Below are 23,028 nucleotides of genomic sequence, written 5' to 3' on the forward strand. Positions count from 1 at the left end.
CCGTCGCGGCCGATGATTGGTGAGCCGCCCCGGGTTATTTGCATGCCGGCGGCGGCTGGGTACCCAGCTGTGCGGGCCGCCCGCGCGGCGCAGAAGTTTGCTGAGCGCTTTCTCGCCGGCTGGTCCTGGACTCGCGCGGCGCCGCGAGCCGCCTCCTCCTTCTGCCACCGCCCTGTTCTCCCGGGATTCCTTCTCTGCGGAGGACAGACGCTCTGCTGGCGGGAGGCTGAGGAGGACCAGGGGGCTGCCGAGGAGGAGCGGCAGGGGCCGTTCCAGTGACAGCTTCGCGTCGGACTCTGGACGCGCGGGGCCCCGGCCGTGGAGAATCTCGCCCACCTTCCCGCGGCCTCCGGGCGGGCGATGCGGCCGCCGAGCGGAAGGAGGGCGCCCCGGAGAGCCTAGAGCCTGTTCCTGCCCACTCGGGGAAGGGAGCATGGAGTTGTGAGCGCCCCTCGCTCGGCGAGGCCACCGCCGGCAGGCTCCCCATGGCCGGGACGTACAGCTCCACTCTCAAGACGCTGGAGGACTTGACCTTGGACTCCGGGTATGGGGCCGGGGACTCGTGCCGCTCACTCAGCCTCTCGTCCTCCAAGTCCAACTCGCAGGCGCTCAACTCTTCGGCGCAGCAGCACCGCGGGGCGGCCTGGTGGTGCTACTCCGGCTCCATGAACAGCCGCCACAACAGCTGGGACACGGTGAACACGGTGCTGCCCGAGGACCCCGAAGTGGCCGACCTCTTCTCGCGCTGCCCGCGCCTCCCCGAGCTGGAGGAGTTCCCCTGGACAGAGGGAGACGTGGCCCGGGTGCTTCGCAAAGGCGCCGGCGGCCGGCGGCTGCCCCTATTCTCCGCCGAGGCGGTGCGGCGCCTGGCGGGGCTGCTCCGCAGGGCGCTCATCCGTGTGGCCCGCGAGGCGCAGCGCCTGAGCGTGTTGCACGCCAAGTGCACCCGCTTCGAGGTGCAGAGCGCCGTGCGCCTGGTGCACAGCTGGGCGCTGGCCGAGAGCTGCGCGGTAGCCGCGGTCAAGGCGCTGTCCCTGTACAGCATGAGCGCCGGCGACGGGCTGCGCCGGGGCAAGTCGGCGCGCTGTGGCCTCACCTTCTCGGTGGGCCGCTTCTTCCGTTGGATGGTGGACACCCGCATCTCCGTGCGCATCCACGAGTACGCGGCCATTTCGCTCACCGCCTGCATGGAGAACCTGGTGGAGGAGATCCGGGCCAGGGTGCTGGCCAGCCAGAGCCCCGATGGCGGAGGGGCCGGGGCCGGGGAGGTGTCCCCCGAGGCCCTGGAGATGGTCATCAACAACGACGCGGAGCTCTGGGGCGTCCTGCAGCCCTATGAACATCTCATCTGCGGCAAGAACGCCAATGGTAAGTGTGCGGGCCTCAGGCCTTGGATAGATGGGAGAGAATTCCCGCCCTGGGCTACCCACGGGGTGAATTTCCTAGGGCGAAGCTGGTGAGTGTGCCAGGACCTGGGATAAAACGTTTGTTTTGAGGATGGAATTCATTAAATGGTTCTTGCCAAAGATAGTTCTTGGGGGTTGCTGGCTTTTGGAGGTTGTGGCGTCATCACTATGTGGATGCTGTTTAGTGATTGAGGCTCTTGATCAAGCCATTCCTGAACCTCTTTTCCCACGAAGCTGACTGCCCTGCCGCTCTTTACCTTTGCTTGACTGGATCTCTAGTGGTCCTTCCCCAGCAGCAGAGCAGATGGACTGTGGCTCTGACCCTAGATCTCTCCAGCCCAATAGCAGCCGCCAGCGGATCCAAACTCTTAAGACCTGAGCCTTGGATAAGTGGGATGGAAGGAAGGGAGCAGGAAGCCCAGGATCAGGTGCAGCTGCCTTGAGCTTTGCAGGCTTCAAGGATGCACTTTAGGCCTCCTCCTAGAAGCAGGAAAGTAGTGGTGGGTTCTTAACTGTCTGTGCTCAGTGTTATAGTAAATGCACAACCTTATGGGCTTTCCTAAAAGAAATGATGACCCAGTAAACTTGGTGATGGGGGATGGGCAACTGCATGATGGGGAGTTTGAGAAAGGAACCACACTGGGTAGTTGCATTTCTCTGAAGGATGACAAGTCTTCAGTGCAAAGGGTGGAAGGGAAGCACTTGACCTTCACCCTGGTAAGGCGAGGGTGTGACATATATTTAACAGCAAACTGCCTACCAGACTCCAATTTCAGAAGTCAGCAAACCATAAATTTAGAATGGTACTATGGCTAGACATCCTTGCAATCTGATTGGAAGGCCATTTTGGGGACAGCCTTCGGTGACAAACAAGTAGTCCGTGGAAGAGGCCAGGCGGGTGCTGAAAAGGGATAAAGGGAGTCAACTTTAAACATGGTTGAACATCAAAATAGCTAAAATTTAAAGTGAGCACTTAACAGTATGTCAGTCCCTATTATTAGCACTTCATACATTAATTCAAGAAATCCTAGCAATTCTATTAAGTGGGTACTCTCTAGTATGATCCTCATTATACTGATAGAGAAACCAAGGCTCACAGTTGTTAAGCAATTTACCCAAGATTACACAGACATTAAGTGACAAAGCTAAAATCTGAGCCTGGGCAGGTTCCAGAGTTGAAGCTTTTGGCCATCAGAGGAGAGGAAACAGCTTCATTCTTACCAGTCCAGTTTCCAAGGAAGGCAGCTGACGTCTAAGCCTCATTTTGAAGATAGTTTGTGTGTAGCAGCATGACTTTGCTTAGCCCTTCCTTGGTTTGGGTTTTAATTCTGGCACCACCAAAGGAGATGCCTGGAATGGAAGAGCACTTGCCTTTTAATTTTCCTCCTCTGAGGTCAGAGTTGAGGTCAGCCCAGAATCTGTGTTGATGATGTCACAGCTGATAATTGTGCTTTGCCTTCTGAGTTTGTGGTATCAACACCGGGAACATGAGCTCCAGGAGAGGAAGTGGAGGGCAGGGGAATTTCCACCCACCATCATAGCCCAGGGGAGAATCCTGTACTTTAGGCTGTGGGGGAGGCCCAGACTGAGCTCAAAGAAGGAAAGCTCCCTAGGAGAAAAGACGGAGGCCCGGAGCCTGTAGACCAGACTAGGACAAAAATGGAACAAGAGGTGCCAAACAAAACCAAAAATGCCCTTCGTGCTCAGCTGGTACCCAGCAGGTAGAGGAACTTCTCAGTTTTTCCAACTGCAAATTGAAGCTAGGAAGAACAGCTACCTCTCCGGGGTCCCCTGAAAAGGCAGAGTAACCAGGAATTGCTAGAGCACAGCTGTCTTCCACTAAAGGGCTTACCCCAAAATGCCATTTCTTATCTAGGGTCATCACTCCCTGGGATTTCTTTACAGGCTGAGTTTCTGACCCCATCATTGAGCCTCCTCCCTTACTCCAAACAATCCTTCTCAAGCAGTGCTAGTCAAGACAGCAGGATGCCACGTGACAGACAGCAGGGCTCCCTGGACAACCCGAGCAAGCGTCTCCTTCTGTGCCTTCCCTGGTCTCCTGGGAAGTCTCTTGTAGGCAAGGCGACCCTCCGTTTCCACTTAGGAGCATGGATGTTCATTTTTTATACATGAGATCCTGCCGGTGGCCTCCGTAAACAGTAACTAGGTTGATTTATGAAGTCTGTTTAGACAAAGTGAAAGGAATGTTTAGTAGAGGAGCGGTGAATTACTTATGCCTGAAAGCTGACTTCAGAGGGTAGCAGAAATTGCTCAGGGAAGGAATGGGAGATCCAAACCTGTGTCACGCTGAAGCCCAAGGCCGGCAGGGTTACCGTTTACGCAGGTGAAGACCAAGGGAGAAGTGGCTACACTTGGGAGGAAGGTGCCGGTTCGTGTTCTTGTCCTGCTGGTCTTCCCTTTCAATTATAGCTTTATTGTTGTTGTGCCTGCTAATTATACAGCATGGGCACATGCATTTGACTCAGCTATATGGGGCTCTTAAACTTTTAATGTCTTGCAACCAGGAATTTAAGGGTCCTAATCCATCTACTCTGGCCATTACTCAGAGTGCTGGGCGAATATGGTTTTGCTCAGCCCAGGATGGATGATAAAAGTTCTGTAGCGTTTGTACAACATGATCTCAGCTTCGCAGAGCAGCAGGAGCTCTCTATCACTTGCTCATTCGGTATTGATGTCCGTGTTCCCGGTGTCATTAAGGGATAGTATCTCCGTGGCTTCCTTATGGGATGTAGTATTTATAAGCACGGAGCTGGCAGAAAATAGAAACTTCTCCGGTTCGCTGCCCGCACCTGCTCCCCCGCCAGCGCCTGCTCTTTCCTATCCCTGCGTGTAAGTCTGATACTGAGACTCAGTCCTGGGTTTCTTCTGAAAGAGCTTTCATGAGTGCTCAAAGCATTTGAGAAAATCCTCTTCAGTTCCAAGCCTGTATATGAAATGAGGTTTTTGCTGAGAATGTCCTTGCTCCAAAGCAGTAACCCAGAAGTGCCCAAGAGTAGCCCCTTCACGGAGGTAAGGAAGGCATTCTCTGTCACCTCTGCTCTTTATAAGAGTGACCCGGGGCACATTTCTTAAGCATTATCATCTGTAAAATGAGGGGGTCATAACTGCACCTGCCTCATGAGGTTGGTATGAGGATTGGGTGAGATCATAGATTTAAAGATCTTAGCACACAGTAAATGCTCAGTAAAGGGTAGCAGTTCATTCAACAAGTATTTACTGAGCACTGACCCTGTGTCCACTGCTGGGCGTTAGAAGTGCTGTGGATTAAGGGGAGAAGGAGGGGAGGGTCCACCTCTCATGAAGCTTATAAACCAGTGACAAACAGGGATTTTACCCTTAGTAGTAAATGTTATTAAAAAAAAAAAAAAAGGCAAGGTAATGGGATAATGTGACTAGAGCTAATCTAAATGACAGCCAAGGAGGGCCTCGTTGGCATGTCACTGATAATAGGAAGTGTATCAGTACCACTGCTATTGAAGAATCTCTAGGCAAAATCTAGTGACTCGGGACTTGTCTGAATTATTTGGTTATTTATCATCAGAAGCAAGCCCCAACCATGTCATTTACAGCCAAGAAGTACAAGGGCTGCGTCTACAGCGGGTGTGCTGTTCTCCTGGAGGACTCTGTTAGCAAGGAGATGATAAGGAGATTTCCCTGAAGATCGTCAACGAAGCGGACAAGAGTTAATTGAGCCGCTAGTTGGTATTTAATCAGTTTTCACACCTGGGTAGTCTGAGGGAGGAGGGCAGCTTCTCTTGGACAGTTTTATTGAAGCCAAGGGAGCTGGTAAAACTGGAACAAAGCAAGCTTTGGAAATGAAAACTTATTTTTTTTCCCCCTTGACTGCCAGAGAAATGCAACCCAGCCTCGAGTAGTTAGAGGAACAAGGTGGAGTTGTTCTGCTTTTTCCACAAGGCTTTACCTGACTCCTCCACCCCTGACTGAGAGAGCCGCCTCTCCTCCATGTTTCTGCAGCCCCCAGAGCATATGCTCATATCATTTCCTGCTTGGGTCTGTCTCACCCACCCCACTGTGAGCTCGTCGTTTCCCCGGGACCCCACAGGGCATCTGGTGCGTAGTAGGTGCTCTGTACGTACTCATCGGGCAAATAAATGATTCTGCCGCACAGATGTTTAATTCCATAAAGTTGCTTTGAAATCCTTGGACACCGTGGAAGAATCTTCCCCCTTTTAATACCGTGGCAGAGAATTTCAAGTTCTTGATGAACAGAGGCAGCATTTGGGGGGTTCCCAAGCCTCAGGAACCTCATTCAACCTTTGATACCCTGATTTCTCACAGGTTCCCGAGGCCAGCTGTGCTGAGTAGATGTAAATGGAGGGGTTTCATTTGTATTTCAAAGGTAAATAGGGGAGCTCTTCAGGGTGCAGTACCCAAAGTGGGGGTGTCACAGCAGAAGTCTATTAGGCAGCAGATAAATCCGCAGGAGGACTGAGTTGCCAGATGGAGGCAGCCAGTTCCCCTAAGAATAGCACCCCCACCCCTCCCTTGCCCCCAGAGCTGCCCCAGAGGGTGAGCTCAGTTGATGACTCTTGCTCAGAAGAGGCTCCACCCCCTGCCTCCCGTCTGAGAAGGAAGTAAGGCTGGCACTGCTGAGACACTCCCGGGATGGACGAGCGACACCTAAGTTCCAAGGCAAGCCAGAGACATAGGGTTGGTGCCAGTCCTTGGGCTGGTGCTTATCTGTCCCACTGTCTGTACTTGGCCTTTGCCTGACAGGACGGGGGTGGACCCTTGGGCCCGTCTCCACACGTCTATGCTCTGTGCAGCACCTGAAACATTTTTCATCCGTGACCTTACTGGGTCCCCATAAAAATCCATGGAACAGGATGGCCCTTTCCCAAAATTCACAGCGAGGTCATAGATGTGGCAGGACCAGGCCCCGGATCACCCAAGCCTTAGGCCCGTGCTTTTCCTGGGAATAAAGGTGCGAGGAACTATATGCGACCCTCCCCACCGAGCTCTTAGTGACAGCAGTATTTATGACAGATTTTATCGGTTGGCGGCCTGCTGGATCCGGGCTCCCTAAATGGGTTCGGCCAGTGAGTCTTCCTAACCAATGTTGAAAACCGGGCTTCAAGATCTGGGCACAGATGGGCCCCCAGAGGGATCTGCCTTACTCTGCATCAGTTCTCCTGGCTGTCCCAGAGCGAATGCCGCAGGTGCCATGGGCCTTAAGGACCCCCGGTTGCTGCCTCTGAGGGGCAGGGAGGGCCTGGCAAAGGTCAGCTGCTTGGTGAGCAGTCAGCCCAGCGCAATGGAAAAGCTGTGGCCTCCGCTGCCAGACTCGTACGGAGGGTGAGTCAGTTCAGGAGAGGAAGAAACCCAGTAGGGAAGGCACCCCAAGGGAGCCTGCGTTTCAGCCACTGGTCTCTGGGAGCTCAGCTCACGGGCTCTGGAGTTGGCAGAAGAGCCTTTATGATTTCCTGGTACAGCCTTCACGGGGCAAAATATCAGTGCTGGGAGCCTGGGGAGAGAAGCAGCCTGCATAGCAGGCCCCGGAATGTTTTGGCTCTGAAGTCTGAGTTGGGGCCCATGCCTCCAGCCAGTGGCTCCACGTCTCCATTGATCTACGGGAAAACGAGGGGCTGGTTCTTCTGCGTGGGGCACTGCCCTTGGTGCCAAGCGGGGGCTCCAGGGGTGGCCTAGCGGCTGGGGTCAGTGTGAAGAGCAGAGCTCAGTGTCGTCCTGCCTGGGGGTCCTTCCTGGTGCCTTACCTGAGAGGCTATGCGACTCTGGGCAGGTTCACTTCTGTGCCCTAGTTTTCTTCTCGATAACAGGATTTCTCAAAGCTTGTCCCTGCTGACCTGTGGGACTGGATGGTTTTTGTTGTGGAGGAAGTCCTGTGGATTGTGGGGCACTTCGTGGTATCCGGGCCTCTACCCACTAGGATGCCCGCAGCATCCTGTCCCCTCCCTACTGCCAGCGTGACCATCAAAAGCATCCCCAGACCTTGCCAGATGTCCCCTGGGGGGCAAAATTGCCGGGGACTGAGAAACAGTACCCGCCTCACAGGATGACTTTCAGGATTTAATAAAAGCCTCTGTAAGGAACTCTGTACTCTGGCGCATAAAATATTAATTCTAATTATTGCTGTGTTTTTGCAGACTCGTGTTGAATGTACTAGTCTTATTTGCTTTTGCCGTAGTGGGAGTCTGTAGTGCAGGGGGAGATTGTGACCCAAATGCCAGGGTGACAAGGAGTAGCCACAAGGATTTCCTTGGTGACTAATAGGTAGAGGGAAGTTAGGGAATCTGGAAAAAGCACCCTTGCACCCTGCTCCGTTATGATAGTCCCCAAGATGAAGCCGGCTGGCACAGGTCAGCCAGATCAGACCCTCTTCCCCACCCCAAGCTCCTGCCTGGCCCCCTGCACTGAGGACTGTGGCAGTGCACATGCTAGGCTCCCGGCCCCAGGGAGCAATTCCACTGTGGATATTGGCCCCCGCTTGTTGGAGCTGCCAAGTCCTGAGCCACGGGACAGCAGGTGTTTTGTGTTTTGCTGGCCTGTCATGTAAACATACTTTGTGGTCTTCTTGCTTGTTTTAAAAAAAAAAAAAAAAAAAAAAGCCTAAATGGTTTTGCAGCTCTGGCAGCGTGTTCGGAGCCCCATGCCGAACTGGGAGGAGAAGGCGAGGGAGCACGGCCCAAGTAAGCTGAGACAGGCACGCCGGCCTCGTTACTCGGCTTCTTCCTGAGAGCAGGCTGCGGACGGGGCAATGGAGACAAGTTGGAGGAGGGCAAGAATTGATCTTGACTATCAGGGAGCGTGGGGTCTAGTAGGGAAGGCAAAGCACATGCCCAGATCCTTGCAAGGAAGTCCAGGGTGGCTGGCTTTCGTCGGCAAGGATGGTGCTGATTGCTTTCCATCAGCTCTTCCCCTTCTGCTCCCGAGCCCTTCTAAGAGGTGGATGTCCTATCTGCCCTATAGATGGGGACCTGGAAGCTTTTGGTGACAAGAGAACTCAAAGCGGGGAAGAGGAGGCCTGGCTGGGAGGGAGGGCTGCTTTGTGAGGATGTGGCATGGGGACTAGTGGGACTGGGGCAGGCAGGTCTGTGGCAGGGAAGGGGAGGCAGTGTGGAGAGCACACAGGCTTCCAGACGGAGGGAACTTGGTACGCAGAGACCTGGAAGCTGAAGTGTGTGTGTTGGAGAACAGCAGGCAACCCCGCTTGGCCAGAAACTTCAGATGCTGGATGGGGAGAACAAGGCAGATAACGCAGCAAAAAGGGACAGCTTTCCCACATCTTTTATCCAGATGTTAAGAAGCCTGCCAGAGTGCAGGAAGAGAGCTTTCCAATACTCATTTTTATAATTCAGAAATCGAGTGCGTCCGCTCCCCCAGCGCATCTTAACCACAGCCGCAGACCTCCCGTTACCCCTTTTGTTGATTGGAAGCTTGGCCTCAGCAAAGCACACACCCTTCTCTGCACTTCCCCCTCCCCGGCACCCCTCCTCCCCGGCACACCCCCCCCACCCCCCCACTGTCCGTTGTCCTAGCAGTACAAGGAAGGAGGGAAGACTGAGCAAGCTGGCCTGGGCTGAGAGGGCATGAAGAACCAGGCTTTCATTCACCTTGCTTCTCCCATTCAACTTGGCTTCACACTCAGCCTTTCGTCCCAGGGCCCTAAACAGAGCAGTTCGGGCCAAAGCAATGCCAGTACCAAATGAAGGTCAGGGCTGACAGTCCTGTTAAATGAGGCCATTGGATTGATTCTTGCCAAGGCAGGGTTCTCAAATCCTGGAGATTGGAGAGGGACATAAAGCAGGATAAGATACTTTCTTCGGTCAGGAGTATGATTTGATAGGTTCAATTTCCGGTTTAGCGTTGATCATTCTGGAAAGTAGTGGGTCAGTTCTCAGGTTTAGTCACCTTCCATTTCCAGAGTATTGATAATAAAGATTTCAGTCTTATTAAATGCTTGATCTGGTGGAACCATGCTATCACTGCACGCCATCTGGACCGGACTCCCTAGGGTTTGGTGGAATTCCACTGACAATAATAAAATGTGATAGGTCATCAATGGCTTAGCTAATAACTCTGCTGTTAGTGCTTTTCCTGACCCCAGTGAAGGAATTCTCCTGTAAGAAAAAGAGCTTATGAATGAAATATATATGTATATACATATACACAGTTGTTTATAGTTAATGATTTGGGGTCCATTTTTTTCCAGCAGTGAGTTGAGGAGAGAGGGTGGGTTCAGATCCATAATGGGAAAATTAAATAGGGAAACTGAACTTGGAAGTACCAGATAGACAAGATTTGGGTGGGGAGAGATTAAATTGGAACTCAGGGCAAAACAAGCCTTTCAGTGCATGAAAATCATCCCTGAAACCAAGGCCAAGCATTTGTTAAAAATTAAAAAAAAAAAAAAATTTTTTTTTTTTAGTCTGTATCTTTTAAAATATGAAAATCAGCATTTTCTGTGAGGAGAGCTGTTAATAAACACAAGCTAAAGCTCGCACCCAAGCAGCCCTCTGTGCACAAGCATCTAGGACAGTCCAGTCCAGCGAGCTGAGGGTTTGGATCTAGAAAGCTCTGTGTTGGAGCGTGGCCCCTCTGTGACCTGGAGTGAATCACTCTGTCTTCTTGGCTCTCCGTTGCTTTATCTGTTGTGTGAAGAGGTCGGGCTAGATTCTCCAAGGGCCCTTCTGTCTCTGATAATGTTTCTAGACCCCACAAGGACGCTGTGAAATCTTTTTCCTAAGGTCAAGCCCTATGCTTAGCATCCTGGGGAAAGAAACAGCCCGGGATGGAGCTGGACGTGCTCTCTGAAGCCCTGTCTGGGTGGTAAGACGAGACACCAGCCTTTTCCATATTGGGATGAACTGCAATTATGTATTAGAAATTTAACTAAACTCCCCCCACCCACCCACCCCCATCGAAGGGATAAGTTCTGTCTTCTCCTGGCCGACCCAGCACTTCGGTGCGCAACAGCTGCGCCCAGACCCTGGCGGGCCGGCACTGTGGTGGGACTGGCTCCCTTGAGGTGACTTCATGCAGTCGGTGTTGGAGGCCCGCCTACCCAGACTTGGGTATTTATAGCAGGGGAGCAGCTAGGGGAAAAAAAAAAAAATTAAATACGCTACACCCGTGTTTCTCCTATGTGGGACAGAGACAGGCATTGTGAGGAATTTAGAAAGCAGGGCTGTATAATCCAGCAAGATATTTTTAAATGCTGTTTGTTGCAGTTGGCAGGGCTGGTTTTTCAAAGAGGAGGGAAAGAGTAAGGGGGGGATGATGTCAGGCTGCCAGCAACCCCAGGCACTGGGATGTGGAGCTCAACAGTCCAAGGTGCTTGGGTTCTGAACCCCGGTTTACCCTGTAACCACAAAGTTTGAGCAGCTCTGCGAATGGGGCGGCTTACCGTCCTTCTTCCCTGCCAGCCCATGCACCGGACGAATCCCCAGGCTGAAGTTGAACAAAATGTTCTGAAGGAGGCAGAACAGACAGCCTCAAAAGTTGCTCCTGTACATGAGCACACACTTTGCAGGCAACTTGCTTGCAGCTGTCCTTCTGGGATATAACCCTCCCAGGATAAGCCGGGCAGGCCAGAATGATGCTGGGACCCAGCTCTGTAGCAGGGGAGCTCACTGCCTGGTGGGGCTGGCCCCGGACAGCCATCCCAGGGAGCCCCACCTGGCTCGTGGGTGCTTGTAGAGTATTCTAGGAGAGACCTGTGTGCCTTCTACCGTGTTGGTCTTTGAGGAGACAGACCATGGGTCACAGGGGTTGGGGTTGGGAACCCGGGAGAGGCCAAGAGTTGGGTTTGGGATGCATCTACTTGTTCATCCAACAAATATTTGCTGAGGGCTTACTGTGCGCTGGGCACCCTCCCAGGTCTGGGGACAGAGGCCTGGGGGGGAAGGAGGAAGAGGGAGGCATGCTGTAGAATCACGGTGAGGCCCGCCAGGCTGGAGCAGAAGGACCTGGGCAGGGGAAACAGCAGGTGGCTGGTGGCTCCGGGAAACGAGCGTGGCTGGCCTGGGTTGAGGGTAGGGGAGCAGGGAGATTCGGTTGGAGAGACAGTGGAGGGGTGGTGAGCCAGGTCGGGCCTTGTAGACCATTGGGGGACTCTTCGACTATTAATCAGAGTCTGCTGGGAGCCACTGGAGGGACTTAGTGCACAGAAATGACACAATCTGATTTGTACTTTAACGAAATCAGCCCCTCTGCTAGGTTGGAAGGAGAGCATAGCATCGAGGATGGGATAGAGGCGGCATGACCGGGGAGGCTTTTGCAGTGATCCAAGCCAGGCAGGATGGTGGCTTGCATTGAGAGTCAGCAGGGAGGTCGTGAGTTCGTGGGTGTATTTTGAAGTTACAGCCTTGGGCTATGTCAACAGTTTGGAGAGGAATCAGTATGACAGTAAGGTGTGTAGTCTGAGCCCCTGAAAGGAGGGAGTAGCCATTGCATAGAATGGAACAGCTGTGTGCGGAAGAAGCCGGACTGAGCCGCAGGTCAGCGTGTGAGTTTGGTTGCTTGTCCCACACTCCTGCGTAGAGATGCCAAGCAGGAGGTTGGCCTCCAGATCTCCTTGAATGCCCTTAATCGTATGATGTGTGGAAACATTGCTTCCCCTTTGTCTGACCTGCTAGTGGGCACCGTCCCAGGAGGGTCAGATAGGGCCTCTGGCAGGAGAGATTTATTTTGTCTTTTAATTCCATGGTTGAGGGCCTTAGGAGCCCCTCAAGTTTGCTCTCTAGCTTCTTCAAGGGCAGCCAGCGGCTTTAATGAAGATCGTAGACTCAATCATTTCCTGTCATTAACAAAAGATCTGCTTAATTCGGACCAGGTCTTCGGTGGATCGATCTGACCCTGGGCCTGTACCCCTTGGTCTTTCGAAAGTGAGGCTCCATTTCAGGCTCTTTGGGTTTGTGGAGGTCAAATCTGAGTCAGGAATTTAGCCCCAGAGAGAACCTTCTTGGGTGCTTTGAGAAGGCAGAGGGGGCTCCGGAGAAGTCGGAGAAAGGCTCTGTGGGAGGGTCTGAGTGCCTGTTGGATGGGCTGGTCTCCTGTTCCTCCTGAGGGGCATGACAGCACAGGGTGGCCGAGAGGTGGAACATGAGAGAGTCGCCACTGCCTGACTGCCAGTTACTTATCTGGTCACTGAGCCTCAGTTTTCTTCTCCTGTTTAATGGGTATTTATCATGGTTCTTATCTCATTGGGTTGTTTCAGTGGCTCATGACCCTGGGTTCACATTAGAATCACCTGGAGAGCTTTAAACCCACGTGCATGAGTGCACACACACACACACACACACACACACACACACACACATATGCACACCTGTGTATGTGTGTGTGTCTTAAGCCCCCACCTCCAGGAATTCTGATGTCTGATGTAAATGGCCTGGAGTGGGGCCCAGACCATGTGGGAAGTGTTCCTGGGAAGTCTGGTGCTCTGTGAGCACTCAGACATTAGCTATTATTGGTGGTAAAAGAATCATTGTTCTGGAGTGCTCATTTCTGCCCCACCCCGGATGGTGACTTTCCTTCACTCCGCTGCTATGCTGCTTTGGCTCACTCATCTGGAAGGATCACCAGAGAACACCCAAGAGAAGCTTGAATTGTTAGGGTTGCGTGGAAGGGGCCGAGTGATATAACAGAGTTATTTATCCCTTTAGTAAATGAGGTGGGTACTATTTTATTCCATCTTTGAGTGGAGGAAACGGAGTCCCAGGTTAAGTCACTTTCCCAAGGTCGTGCCACTAAGAAGTAGAGACTATAGTCGAACCCAGGCAGCCTTCCCCCAGCTTCTCTACTCTATAGCCATGCTGTGTTCCCTTCCCAGCCAGAGAAACCGATGGACTGAACTCTCAACTCAGAACCCCAGCACATCCCTACCTCATAGGAGCTTCTCCAAGGTACCAGCCCCAAGGCCATATCCCTCACCTCTATCCTCCCACGTCATTCTTAAAATCACCCGGAGTGGTATGTCTTCTTCTTACCCCCCTTGCACAGGGGAAGACCGTGAGGTTCAGAGAAGTCTAAGTGGCATAGCTGGTAAATGACCCAGCAGGATTCAAACCCAGGTCTGTCTGGCCCCAGAGTCCCCGGGTGGGGAGGGAGTGTATACAGTGATTCCCCGAGCGGAGAAAGGAACAGGTTGGTCCAGGAGGGCGAGAGGAACTGAAGCAAGGCCAGAGCATCCCTCGCTGCTTCTGAACAACAGAGTCCCGTAAGTGCCTTAAAATAGGGACCTTGCTTGGCCGGGTGGCCGAGCCGAAGGCCTGAGAGCTGTGGTTGGAGGTGTTTGGTTCTCTGCATGTTTAAAGAGATCTCCTGCCAAGCTCATTGCTTCTCATCTGTTGCTGTGAATGAAATAACCTCTGAGAGACTGTATGTGTGGGTTGCTTAAAATAGTTCAAGAGGAAGAATGTTTGGAAGCTTCTAGCTCCCTGAGTCTATTTCCTCTTGATTTATGACACCTTAGAGAGTGCCGGGCCTCCTCTTGTTTATTCTTCTGGCTTTTCTTTTCTACCATATTTTAGCCTTTATGTCACTGTAAACCAAAGAAATTTGTCCCCAGAAAAAGTGACAACCTTTCCTAAGTAATTTAATGGTAGGGGGCTGCACATTTGATTTTTTTTCTTTTAAAAGAAGAAAAAATGAGGCGAGGCTGTTTGTTTTGGAAACAGTCATGTCTCTCTTCCAGCTGCAAAAGTTCCCAGATCATAGTGATGGTGTTTGCTCTGGGGTGAGAAGAATTTATTTTATTTTATTCATTTGCACTAAGACCTGCCTGGAAGTGTGAGTTTTCTTACAGCCTTCGCTGTGTGGTGCCCTGGAGGCCTGGGCTGTGGGGGAGAGGAGTTCTGTTCTGTACGAGGCCACTAACTGGGTGAGGCTATTTAAATGGAAATTTTGTAAAAATTCAATGAGATTTAAAAAAAATCACTTCCTCAGTCACACAAGGCACATTTCCAGTGCCCACTCATCACAAGAGGCTGGTGGCCACCATATTGGACAAGGCAGATGAGAGGCCTCTCCATCATCGGAGACAGTTCTAGGGGATGTGTGGCCATTAGAGTGGATCATTGCTTGGTCACTTGGGGTCAGCTTTCTGGGTTTTCACAAGCCTCAAAATTTTAACTATTCTCTAGCCTCTCCAAAGCTCTCTATTTGCAGAAACAAGAAGATTCATGGAAGTGGAGATGAAGGCCATTGATTCTTGTGGCTCTAACCTCTGGACCCTTGACACGAGGTCAGGTTTTATGGTTTCCAAGCTGCATGGCCTAGGGCAAGTCACTTAGCCTCTCTGAAGTGGTTTCCTTGTCAGTGAAAGTGTGGTTTTCAGATACCTTGGGCTTTTGTAAGGATTAAACAAAATGAAGAAATAGGAACGAAACACTTAGAATGCCTGACACAAGAACACACACGTGCTACAAAATTTTGTACATTTTCTCCCTGCAGCGACATTGTATCCTTCAGAAGTAGATACTGTTTTCCTTCCCGGGTTGTGAGACAGGAGACAGGCTCCCCAGGTGCCACAGCTGCCATCTCTGCTGCGACTCCCAGCTGCTGAGTTGGAGGACTTGAACTTGAGTTCCAGAGTTCTCCAAGCCTCTTCTCCCTTCCTGGACTGTAGATGGGCCGTTTGTCAGAAGTTGGAGGCTGTTGTTTGAATTAAAGACCCTTCTGAACACATGTTCTTTCAGGAACTCCTATTCCTTCCACCACTGGAGGTGAGCTCTTTTCAGAGGCCTTTTGACTAAAATGGGCCCGTTGGTATCCACTTGAGAGCTGCTGCTGCCAGAGCCCGTGGCTCCTTAGAACTTGACATTTACCCAAGAGGTTAAGATTTTTAGCACTTTGCAGGACCTGGGGTCCTTTTGCATCTTTGCTAAGAGGCCTGAGCCCGAGAACCCTTAGTGGGATCTGGGAGGAAGGTGGCTTTGAAAGGAGTGTCCTTTGAGAAGAGTAGGACCAAGAGGGGCCTCTCTGATGGGCAGAGGCCTCTGAGAGGATATGTCCTCACTCTGGAGGCCTGGGTTCAAACACCAACTCCATTACTCACTTGCCCAGATCATACAGCTCATTATGGAACCTTTCTGTGCCTCAATTTTACCATCTGTAGAATGGGCATAATCCTAGAACCCTCCAGGGCTTTTCTGAGGACTAAATGGGATGACGCCAAACCAAGCCCCCAGCCCAGTGCCTGGCACCAAGCAGCCACCAGCATGTGCTCCCGGCCATCCTCACGGTCACTGCCTCCGGGTGATGGAATTTCGCATGCTTTCACTTCCCATGGGGCTCACCTTTTCTGCTTGAGGATGTATTATCTGTCTGGTCAGAAGAAGTGACCCAGGGGGTGTCAGCTCTCCCAGTGAATGGCTAGGTCAAGTTTGTATATCTTGAGCCTCCATGTGGTCTTTTCTCTTGCTCCTCTCTCTCTCCTTTCTGGAGGATGGTGAGGGTAAAAAGTGCTACTCTGTGCAATGGTCATGTCAGGTCCTCACAGGGTAACCAGCAGCCTGCCTCCCTCCTGCTGTGCTGGGTGACCAGCACTGCCACATCCAACAGTGGACTCAGAGCTGGATTTGTTCTGTAAGATGAATTTGTGGTGGGAAATGACCATATCGTTATGCATTTGCCACTCGTTTGCCCACATCCAGAATGTGCTAAATCTGCCACTTGTAACAAAATCCAAATAACTTGGAACCGTATGCAGGGAATCGAGTAACTGTCACCACAGTTGTTTCGGAAGATGGATTTCAGTGAGGGGAATCCAAGTGCCACCGAGGGTGGTGGTTGCCCTACCTTCCTTCCACAGATGGTTCTACCAAGGGAGGCACCCCTTTCAAGCAGACGCTTCTAAGAGAAGAAGGGAAGGACATGGGGCCAGGATATCGCATAGCGTGATGTCATTTGTGTAACTTGGGCCCTGCGTGGGCCGTCCCAGGCCGACCAAACCCTTGTCCTTTGCACGGCTTCCCTAGCATTGACCCATCACTCACAGTTAATCGGTAACTAGGACCCTTCTTGGCAAATAGTTGCTTTGCTAGTTATCTGTGCCAGGGTCTTCTCTGTTATTCCAGGGGGCCCCTGGAATGCCAAAAGACCCCAGTGGGGGGAGGGGTGTCTGTCCAGATACCTGTAGCATGAGCCCAGACGTCTCCTGTGCCCCAAAATGGAGGCAGTTCTTGCATCATTCATTTCTAGGCCTGGCTGGGGGCTGGAAACATCTTGGGGCACTTTTAGAAGTATTCCAGGCCCCACCTTGGACATAGTAAGTAAAAACCGAGAACAGTGGGGCCAGAACACTGTTTCCTAAAGGCCCCGCAGGTAATTCAGATTTGTGAATCCATCCTCACCTGGATCTAGGCACCTTTCAGAGTATGCATTGGGCAAAGGCCCCTTCAAGAGAGAGCAGGCCCGTGTGGGCGGTGCATCAGCGTCTCCCCTGCGCAGCGGGGTGAACACTGTGGTGTGGCTGCGTGGGAGGGGGTGGGGTGGGGCGTTGCTGACATTTACTGGGTGCTCTGTCGTTCCGTCCTCTCAATCACACTCTGAGGTGATGAGAAGCTGGGCTGATGTTCACCGAGTGCCTGCTCTGAGATGGGGCAGGATTCCAAGCAGTTTGCATGGGTTACATCATGGAACCCCAAGCCCACCTATAAAATAGAGGCACATTCATCTTCCCTTTCCAGATGAGGAAGCTGAGGCCGAGAGACAATTACAGTGACTTGGCCAAGTGTCACACACACACACACACACACACACACACAGCAGGTGGCAGGGGTGGGATTTGACGTCAGAATTAGCAGACTTCAAAGCCCACGGCTTCCCTTGCTGGAAGCTGACTAGGATTTTAATCCCAATCCTTAGGCTCTTGAGAGTGGGTCAAATAAGAATTCTGTATTCTAAATAGAGTGCGAGATTTTCCAGAAGTGTTTGCCATCCTGTCTTTCCTTGCAGCATTGCCCCCTGGCCCTCCAGCCCCAATTTTCAGAGCCTGGTTCTTTCCGTCTGCAGACCCAGTCCCTGACTGAGACCGGCTGCCAGTAAACTTATGCCAGTCGCCGCTGAGCCTGTCTGTGTTTCCGTCTGATTTTTCTCTTCTTCCTCCTCCCCTTTCCTCCTTCCCTGCCCAGCCCCTGCTTGTCGCTCTTCCGGGACCCAGGCCTAGAGTCGGCACCTTCCTCAATAAATCAATCAATTGGGATCTGGGAGTGGGACAGTCACTGCCCAGGGTGCAAACTCCACACAGGTCTCCCAGCCACTATCCCTCTGCATCGCCGCCACTCAGATGGTGTCCCTCTCTGCAGCCTGAGAGGCAGACAGCTCTGTGACTGAGGGTGCTGCCTGGGTTGGAAGCCTGGATCTGCGGCTTCCTTGATGAATCCCTTCCTTGATGAATTCATATCTCCGAGCCTTAGTTTGCCTGTGAAATGGGGATAATACTACCTACCCCTATGGTAGTTGCAGGGTAAGGCAGTTGTAAGGCAATTACACTTCATAAGACCTTTAAGATAGTATCTGACACGTAAATGTCTGGTATGTTAACCATTACGATGATCATGAGGACAAGGGTGACTATTGGGGGTGCAGGTGAGGGCCCTTGGGGACCCATCCCACAGTCTAATGAGGGCACCCACTCCTATGTGAGCACATCCTGAGTGTTTTGGTGGAAAAGATCAAAGGTTTTAGAGTCAAATCTGGGTTTAATCCCAGCTAAGGTGATTTTTTTTTTTTAAATGTGAGGTTGGGAAAACCCCAGGGCCTGTTTGATTTGTTTTGTTTTTTAATCTGTAAAATGAGGACAGGAGCAGCACCTGTCTCATGGTGGTGTAAAGGTGAAAGGCAAAAACGTGAGCAAATCACGGGCTTAGCTGGTAACGAATGAATTGGGAAGAAAAATAGGGGTCGAATGAACAGTAGCAGTGTAATAGATGAAAGTAAAACTCAACCTCAAATGATGACATATGGCATGATACAGCGTTCGTCAAGTTAAAAACAAAATTTTTAAGTGAAACAGTATCAGAGGGGCGCGTCTGGGCACAAGAAACGTGCATAAACGCTCTCCTGAGCGTGGCTGGTGAACTCGGCTGGTGTGTATGACTGGTGCGGGGAGGGAGGACCCAATGGCTTCCTTGTGGAGAGTTGTCAAGGCTCTGGCTTTGTTTTGGAGGTGAGTTCCCATTATCACAACAAAATAAACATGGTCCTGCACCAGGGATTACCACACGTCCGATCTGTGCATCCCACTAAGAACATAGTGGGTTCTCAGTAGGTGGTAACTGTCGTTATACCATGGGCCACGCGGACCATTCCCTAGGCCACCACGATTACCCTCTGAGATGGCCTGTCGTCTGCACAAAATGCCCAGGAACCACGCCTTCCCACCTCCACCCCAGCGGCCTCTGCGTGGGGAGTGTGGAGCAGTAGGGTCATCTCCGTTGCCTCTCTCTTTAGGTTTGCCGCGGGTCTTGGGCATCAGCTCCCGTGTGGGTCTAACACAGTCGAACAAAGACGGGGCTGTTTTTTGTCCGAGCTGTGCCAGATATGAGGGCTTTCATTTGAGTCACTTTAGGAGCGTTTGTGTTCGGCAGGAGATTTTCTTTCCAAGGGAAGGCAGTGTTTGGGTTGGAGCCGATGGTGTTTGTCTTGGTATGATCTTAGACCTCTCTGCTTTCATTGCCACCATCCAGCGCCATGACCCTTGCCTATGGCTTTTCTCTACCCGTAGTTCCTTCCCTTGACAGAGGGGATGCATGGAGGGTGCTGGAGATACCCTACTCCTGTGCCTCTGGGTCTGTGGCATCTGGGTCTCAATGATCCTCACATCTTGCCACCCTCTGAGTTTGATGAAGGAGAGGAGAGTATAGGTTTTGGAATTAAGGACACCAAGTTCAATTTCGAGATCTTCACCATGTCATTGGGAGGCATGGGCATTATTTATTTTTCTTTATTTTAAATTGAGGGGCACAAAGTACAGATTCCTAAATTCCATGCAGCTTGATGAAATTTTACCCAGCTGTGTAATCGACCCAAGGGAAGCTCAAGATCTAAAATATGCCCACCCCAGGAAGTACCCTCATGGTCCTTCCCCATCAGTACCCCTCCCCACCCCCCGGCATCTGCCTCCAAGTAGCCATTATCCTGACTTTTGTCACTATCCATTCATGTTGCCTGTTGCAGAACTTCTAGGGGTGGGAACATTATCAAACCTTTCTGATCCCCATTTTTTTTTTTTTTTTGCAAGCGAAATTGTAGTACTTGTGTTGTAGGGTTAAGAGAATCAAATGAGATACCATGTGTATCTCATCTTTGTAAAACAGTTAACTAACTTCATCAGGTAAAGCTGATTATTGTTGACTGTTGACATGGTGGACTTCCGAGTCCTCGCCTATGTCTTCCCCTCCGCGCTAGCTGCAAGGCCTGTTTCCTGTGCCCTGCACGCCCTTCCCTGCCCTGTGACCCCTTGAACACCCTTCTGAGATGGTTCCATCTGTGGTTTTCAGGGTTTCTTACTGAAAGCAGTTCTTAATAAGGCAAAGGAAATGGGCAGGAAAGCCGAGTTCTGCTGTTTTTGCTTCTCTCTCTCTCTCTTTTTCCAAAGAGGGTCTGTTTGTTCTATTAGCAAAATCAACAGAGGCATTGCTGGACTGGCTCCCCTGGGTGGGGGCTCCTTGGGTGCTGCTCTTGCTGACATGCCAGGAGTTGTGGTCACTGAGGGTTCAGAAACTGTGGGAAGAGCCATCTTTCAGTTCCTCAAAAACAAAAAGCCAAGTGATCTTCTGGGTTTGCCTAAAATTCTAGGGTTCTCATTCAGTTCCTGAGGCCAAGAGGAGACACTAATTAATACTCTGAGTTTGGGCTGGGGGTGCACTCTGTTTTCAGGATGTGTGATTCCACGTGACCTTAACCCCAATGATTTTTATCCTATCCTTTCCCGAGGAGAGGTTTTCATGGGGGAGGAGGTAGAACCGTGTGCCTGGAGGGTAGCCTGAGCGAACAGAAGGCAAAGTGGAGGCCATGAAGGCAGAGTCTGTGAATTTGTGGTGAGGCCCAAGGCGAGGTCTGCCCACAGGACACTGTACACACATTTACAGAACATCAGGTCTTGGGTCAAAATACAGGTGAAACGTTCTGGGCCCCACGCTTCAGGGAGAAGCTTCTAGTCGGGAAGCAGGAATTAAACAGGCATTTGTACCATGGTCTGCTAGATGCTGTGCTTGGAGGACCCCGGCTGCCGATCCAGATTGGGGGTACAGGGTCATCGCATCCCTGGAGCCGGTGTTGTTTGCATGGGATTGGAAATATAAACAGAGGTTAACCCTTGGATGTCTAAAACATGTGGCTCCCATCAGCATATCCTTGGGACTCTCACGAAACACATTTCCAAGGATAACATCCGTCCACCCCATAAAGGAGATTTTGGGTTTACTGAACTGCTTGATGCCTTTGCTGGTGGCAAGACCATTGATAATTGTTCCCCTACAGCAATCTTGTAGCCTCTGTGCCCTGGGCAGTGGATGGAATGTTGAATACACAGGCCCTCGGATTCTGCAGGAGAGTTTCATTTCCCTGCGAGGTGGCTGAGGCGGGCTGGGTGGGGAGATCCATTTATAAACCGAAGACTTTATTAGTAAGAGCTTATGAGCAAGAGACTAGCCCCGCCACAGAACCCGATGAGGGATGTGTTTGTTGTGGAAGAAGATACCCGCTTGGCATCCCTCACGTGGCCAGTCATCGCGTATGGGGCCGGGATGCCAGATTTCTGCAGTTACCATGGGACCCAGACTTAGACAGGAAATCATGGTAGGATGGGAAGGAGTCCAAAACACACACGGCTGGTATACAGGCCGCAGTTAGGAAAGAGAGTAAGAGAACAATCTATCTATTTTCCTGCATGAGGAGTGCAAAATCAAATGGGGTTGTTTTTCCACGACTCCTTACGTTTTATGGACCTGATTTTCAAGCTTTAAGTTTTTCCATATTAAGCAATCCTTGGGTTATTTGAAGTGACCCTTTTGTATGTTTGTGGAGAGCACTCCTGAGGCGGCTTATGTGTTTTTAAAAGCTCCCAAACTTAAAAAGAACCAGTGTCCCTTGCAGCCCGGGGAGGGCGGGGGGCGCTTTCTTTCTCCAGACCTGGAGGGAATCTCTTTTTGGTTCTTTCACCGTGGTCTCTTTCCTGCACGCCACCCCCATGAAACCCCACACTCCCGCATTTTCCGGGACGTGCCAGTGGAAGGTAGGAGGGGTCCTGCTGTAGGCAGACTCCTCACGGCTGGGTTTCCTGGAAATCTCTGCCGCCAGGTTCAGCAACTGACGTCTCTCATTCATAAAGAAGCACCTTTTCATCCCCCCTGTGCAGTTGTTAAAAGAAATAGAAAAAATCAGGAAGGGAATCTTGCCTTCTACAGATGTAGCTCTGGAAAAGTCCAGACCAGGCCAGACTGTTCACAGCTTAGGAACAGTTCCAGGCCTCCAGAGGAACATTTCCCAGGTTGCTACTGAGAGAGCTCTGCATGGACTGCCCTGATCTCTTTCTTGGGGGCCGCGCTGAACCGTCAATGAAATGACAGTTACAACACGGGGCTCGCAGCCCTGTGCCCCATTGGCTGCTGTCTGTCTCTCTGCTGGGTGAGGTATGATTTATCGAAGTCATTTCCCTGGGTTGATTGCCCCCACCCCACCCTGTGACATTCTAACTTAACTGCCAGCGTGGGAGTGAGGGGAAGGTGATACTAATATAGGGACAGCACCCTAGGGTTTTTACAACGTCATTTCGCGTTCTGCCTCATTCGGTCGCCATGATAGCTAACATTTATTGAGCCTTTACTGTAGACCAGCTACATTGCTGAACACTTTACAAACTTCACCAGGTCTAATCCTTAAAACAACCCTATGTGGTAACACTCCATTTCTATTTTACAGACGTGGAAACCAGCCCAGAGAGATTAAGCCTGTGACCTAAGATCCCATAGCTAGTTGAGGGCGGGCCAGGGATTGGAACCCAAATCTGCCCACCTCAAAGCCTGTGTTGTTCAATGCCACGGGGCAGGGCCCCTCATTCCCTGTGCTCCAGGTGGATGGCTTCATTCTCTTATCAGGAGGAACGAAGGGTGTGTTTGAGGTGCCAGGGCCAATGAGGGACCCGCCTGGGGCCAGACCTCGGGTCTCCTGAGAGACCTATACTTCGTCATTACCCAAGACCTGTTAGCTTGAGCAGCATTATCTAAGTGAGGTCACCAGCACTTTTTTCCTTTTTTTTAAGATTTTATTCATTCATTTATTTATTTGAGAGAGAGAGAAAGAGAGAGAGAGAGTGAGCGGCAGGGACAGGGAGAGAGAATCTGAAGTGGACTCCACACTGAGTGCATAGCTTCATGTGGGGTTCGATCCCACTACCCCAAGAGCGTGACTGGAGCTGTAACCAAGAGTCAGGCGTTTAACCAACTGAGCCCCCCGGCATCCCAGATCACCCGCATTTCTAAGCCAGCAGCCACTTGCTCAGAAGTGGCCAGCCCTGTACCCATTCTTCAGGATGGCCAGATGGGAGGGATTCTGGGAATCCATGCTCATTCTCCTTCTTGAAGCTGGGAAGCTTTCACGTTACCACTTAAAAGTA

At 51.4% G+C, this 23,028-nt stretch overlaps 1 protein-coding gene across 1 annotated transcript in view; it reads left to right on the forward strand.

Annotated features, from left to right (window-relative positions):
• The first annotated feature begins 266 nt into the window (after positions 1 to 266).
• Positions 267 to 23,028, forward strand: part of LOC111150043 (ankyrin repeat and BTB domain containing 2) — a 179,549-nt gene continuing 156,787 nt past the window's right edge. Inside the window, exon 1 of the mRNA XM_022507363.1 lies at positions 267 to 1,368. Within this exon, the coding sequence (XP_022363071.1) occupies positions 486 to 1,368 (883 nt within the window). The 5' untranslated portion in view covers positions 267 to 485. The remainder of the gene's footprint in view (positions 1,369 to 23,028) is intronic.

Source organism: Enhydra lutris, unplaced genomic scaffold (genome assembly GCF_002288905.1).
Source record: "Enhydra lutris kenyoni isolate GAN:26980312 unplaced genomic scaffold, ASM228890v2 scaffoldscaffold22, whole genome shotgun sequence".
NCBI classification, from domain to species: domain Eukaryota; kingdom Metazoa; phylum Chordata; class Mammalia; order Carnivora; family Mustelidae; genus Enhydra; species Enhydra lutris.